The sequence below is a fragment of the Belonocnema kinseyi genome, chromosome 4, assembly GCF_010883055.1.
Source record: "Belonocnema kinseyi isolate 2016_QV_RU_SX_M_011 chromosome 4, B_treatae_v1, whole genome shotgun sequence".
Taxonomy (NCBI): Eukaryota; Metazoa; Arthropoda; class Insecta; order Hymenoptera; family Cynipidae; genus Belonocnema; species Belonocnema kinseyi.
In genome coordinates this window covers 119,708,028-119,712,711 of record NC_046660.1, presented here as the reverse complement: position 1 = coordinate 119,712,711, position 4,684 = coordinate 119,708,028, and the positions used below count along the sequence as shown (strand labels likewise).

At 29.5% G+C, this 4,684-nt stretch overlaps 1 protein-coding gene across 1 annotated transcript; it reads right to left on the bottom strand.

Moving 5' to 3' along the window:
* Window positions 1-1,703: 1,703 nt before the first annotated feature.
* On the bottom strand, window positions 1,704-3,130 carry LOC117171814 (cyclin-T2-like). Its single transcript, XM_033359443.1, has 2 exons — window positions 2,819-3,130; window positions 1,704-1,820 (listed from the first exon to the last, which is right to left on the bottom strand). The coding sequence occupies exons 1-2, from the start codon at window positions 2,974-2,976 to the stop codon at window positions 1,760-1,762; spliced, it is 219 nt and encodes a 72-aa protein (XP_033215334.1). The 5' UTR covers window positions 2,977-3,130; the 3' UTR covers window positions 1,704-1,759.
* Between the last annotated feature and the right edge of the window lie 1,554 nt (window positions 3,131-4,684).

Genomic DNA, 4,684 nt, shown 5'->3' with positions numbered 1-4,684 from the left:
CCACTCAAAACCATTAAAGACTTGAAATCTTTATGAACTCTAAAATATTTTGCAATCGTTTAAATTCACTCAAACAGTTGAAATCTTTTGAAGTACGCTAAATTTTTTTTGAATCTAGTGTACTGTAAACTTTTTGAAATTTTTATGAAATGTTCGACATTTTTGTGAAATTTTTTAAATTTAATATAAGCATTTTTTGAATCTTTGAAATCCTTTAAATCTCTAAAACTTCAGAAAGTTTTTGAAATTGTTGTAAAATCTTTATTGAAATTTTGTGTGCGTGCCTTTTTTAAATCGGTAGCAACCGTGAAAACTGTGTGAAATGTTACAAATATTTTGAAGTTTTTAGAAATATTATACAAACTTTTTGAAATCTAGTGTACACTCAAAAACCGAGTTTTCAACCCCTCGAAAAATCCATTGTATGGTCATGACTCATTATAATTCTGAAACTGATTTAAAATCGAAATTTTTAACTAATAATTTTTATAATTTGTGAGCTGAATACCCCTACACAATGTATACTACAATATTCTAAATTAGCGGAAAAGAAAGTAAAAACTTATAATATTATTCACAATATTAAAGTCTGTTCTTTAAAATCTTTAAAATAACTGGTACATTCTAGAAAAATTACCTTGAAATCTCTGTATTTATTATGTAATAAACAAAATATGAATTATAAATTGATAAATCAAACACTTTGCAGTCTCAAGATCTTTTCTAAACAAGCTGCTTCTTTCATAGCAATCTAAATAAAACTTAATTACTTCAAACGATATCATAAGAATGTATGAAATTTCGCAGTCTTCCAAAATTTTACAATAATTATTCTAAAAATTAGCATTGCCGGAAATTTCAAATGCCCCACAAAAAAATATATTTGAAATTGAAACTTTCAGACAATTCAAAATTAAAATATATTTTCCAGTTCCCGCTCTTCTTATTAAATCGCCTACAAAAAATAATTTTTTTTAACATTAAGTATATAACAAAATAAAAAATATGTTTATTAATTAAAGTTTTTATTTAAGTTATTAATTTATGGTTAAAAATAATTTGATTAATTGCTTAGATTAGTAAATTTTACAGTTATTGATATTTCAGAAATTCGGAAATTTTAGTTAGAGAATTATCTATTTTATCTATTATCGGTAACTTTGAAATTCAACAATGCAATAAATTGCCGGGAACTTTATTTTTCGGGATTTTCAGTTGTCCCGAATTTTGAACTTTTTCAAAGTATTTTGAATTGTATTAAGGGATTCTGTTGGCATAGAAATAAATTGATAGGATATTATGAGCTCGCATAAGATTTCAAGATTTTGTAAGAAACGTTTTTTAAGATAAAGAATTATGTATTTGTATTTTTTTATGTAGTCAGCAGACATTTAGTATCAATTTTCTGACATATTGCCATATTTTAAGTATTATAACTTATAAATAAATTGATTTATTAAAAATTCGTTATTTCGGTTAATTAAAATAATGATAAATAATATTATATATATATAATATCCATAATTGGCTAGTTGCTTAAAAAAGTCGCTAAATGAAAAATATTTTGTAAGGTAAATAATTAACAAGACACATGAATATCAAAATTGTATTCTGCAAAAACCAAGATACATTAGATCACATGAGCAAAATTTTTCAAAATCAAATACGATTCTTTTGTCAAAGTCGCAAAAAAATTCAGTTGTAACCGGATCCATTTCAATTTGAGAATTCCATTTCATTATATTTTTTTACCAAAATTTTAGGATTTGGCTTGTGAATTCGAATGCAGAATTTTTAATTCCATAAAAGATCCCAAGCTTCTGTAAGATTAGTAAAATAAAAAAGATAAAGCAGAACTATAATTGAATAGAAATTCCGCACGGATAAGCACAATGATGCTTAAATATCTTCAAAATACCGTAATATTCTAGTCAAAATAACAAACGGCTTTTAAAAGAAATTCTAACTAATAAAGACAAGTCACTGTAAAAAAGCAAAACAGCGCCATCAAAATCACGAACATTTTTCAAGTAAACTTGGGGGGGGGGGGGCTCAATAAATACTAGAATTACATATTTTTTTGTTACAAACTTTTGGCTTATGTCGGTTAGGAATCAAATCTGTAGCCGTAGTGAAAAATCGGCTAATTTCAGTACTTTTGGTACAAAATTGGGTTTTTTGTATTCCAACCCGAGCATCAGAAAAAATCGTTTCACACAAAAAGTATTGAAATTAGCCAATTATTTACTGCGAATACATGGTACATTAAAAACTGGAGTAAACCTAAGTATATAGCAAAGATGGAAATCTAGTATTTTTGGAGTAAAATGAGACTATTTAGGTGAAACCAAAGATCAATGGGCAGAATTTACGAATTGGCATACGTTCTGACTACGTATTAATAAAATACGTCCCAAGCCATACAACTAAAATCGAACAGTTTGGCGACCATCGTCACTTTTGGCATGCAGTTCGAGTAAAAGAAAATGCATAGAATTTCATGAATTTAATAAAACATTGAAAGCCTTCTGCAAAATTACAGCAAAAAAACGAGTTCAGAAAGATATTCTGAAATATTTTAAAATCCTAACAAAACTATGTATAAAATAAATATAAAATTGTCTACATTTATATCTGGAACTTTTGAAAACACGTATTTTAAAGCAAAAAAGTTTCAAAGGATCTCTAGATACAGATAGCTCAGCGCTTGGATTTCATGAATTTGCGAGCAAAGCCTAACTTAAAAATCGAGCATTTTCTACTAAAGTTCGTCACATTCGTTTTATAGAGGAAAAGCTAGAAGCAAATGTTTACGTACATAAAAGGAGGCATCCTCAGCCCTTCGGCCAAGTCCTGAATAAACATCGCCGTGTGCTGCCTGATCTGCAACTCAGTCTCGGCATCAACTTTGCATTTTCTACTTGGTGTATTCACTAATTGTTCCTTTGTGAACAACCACCTTGATTCCGTTTCCATTTTTATCACTCAGAAACAGCCTTTTATATTTTTAAAGTTTTTTCTTCCAATTCAAGCAAGGGGACAGGCACGAGACACGAAAAAACCCGAAACGCAGGCACAGACAGACAGCGACAGACTAACAGACAAGCCAAAGCAGACTAGTCACCACTCACCAGGCTCTCTCAACTCTAATGGGCGAATATGAAGAATTATGATTATTATTTCAAGCATAGTACAAGTTGCGGCCAACTATTGGCGCTGCGTGTCGGCACAGGTGATTGAATTTGAAGGTATGAACATTCAAAGTGTCAAACGGTGCCAAAGTATATATTTAATTTGAAAAAATGAATCCGATGACCATAAAGTTAAAAAAACGGTGGTGTGTTGCTCACGGGTGTCAATCGTCGTCTCACATGAAGCATCGCCAATTTCCGAAGGACGCAAAGGCGATGCTCCGGTTGAGGTAGCCCGTGATGTTGGTGCTAATTTTAATACATTTACATTTAATTATTTTACGTGTGTGCTATGATATGAATTGTAAATATGTTTTGAATCTTAAAATTGAATATAATCCTCAAGAAAATGAATAGATAAAAAGAAAAATGTATAAAGATATATTAAAAGTAATTTATTATACTTTATATATCTCTTTACATATCTTTCTCACTTTGTTTATCCAATTTATTGATAAATATATTCCATTTTAAAATTTTTCACATATATACAATTTATATATGGCACACATCCGTCACACACTGATACTTTTAGTTCAAGTTGCGGCCAACTGTTGGTACTGTGCTTCTTCATATTTCTACCATTGAGTTGATAGCAAAGATATTATAAGCATAGATGCGGCACGGGAGGTCGGAGTGGGAGAACCATATATATATTTAACTACATTTTTGCATACCTCGAGGTGCTGCCCTCTTCAACTTTTCGATGTTTCTATGGCAACCGCGTCCTTTGCCGACGTTTACGGGAGGGGTGGGACCAAGACGAAAGCCAAACCGAAAGTGCCGGTGATTTTCTGTTTCTCAATTCTCGCGCTTGCCTTCGCCAGCCATATCTATAGCTGACTCGGGGCTGTCCATGCACGCCGAAAATATTAAAATTAATGAGGGCCTACAATTATTATATTCATTATTATGTTAAAATGAATTAATTTCTTTTACGGTTTTTTTTAAAGGGACATTTTCGAAATAATATATAAATAAGTTTTAAAAAATTCTTGTCATATTTTAGAATTGTAACGAAATTTCAAACATTATTTAAAAAAAAATATAATTTTTACAAAAATAGTGAATTGAAGGTTCGAATACTTCACTGTATAAATTTATCCTGCATTTATTTTTAAATCCTAAAATATTTTATTATTTTTTCGCATAATTAAGGTATAACTGAAGTAATATTTACACTTGTCTGTAGTGTCGAATTGACAATTTACATTTAATTCCGAAGAAAAATTTAAGGTTTTCACTACTCATTTTATTATTTATGAAAATTATATTAAAATTCTGTTTTTTGTTTGTTTTCGTTTCTTGATTATTTGAAACGTATAATCTTTTTCCTTATAATTTGTTTCATTACAAAAAACAGTAACTAGACTATGCCTTGCACATTAAAATTTAATTTTAGAAGTTTGAGGGCAGTTAACCACTTGCAATTGCTCATCAGAATTCACAACTTCAAAGAAATCCAAATAGTTTTTTAAAATAATTCAAAGAAT

What these genes read in the sequence shown, in the direction of transcription:
- LOC117171814 (XM_033359443.1), bottom strand. Translation starts at nt 2,976, where the DNA reads ATGGAAACGGAATCAAGGTGGTTGTTCACAAAGGAACAATTAGTGAAT. An exon ending in CTGAGGATGCCTCCTTTTAT is followed by an intron (nt 1,821 to 2,818) that starts GTACGTAAACAT and finishes CTAATCTTACAG; the next exon opens with AAGCTTGGGATCTTTTATGG.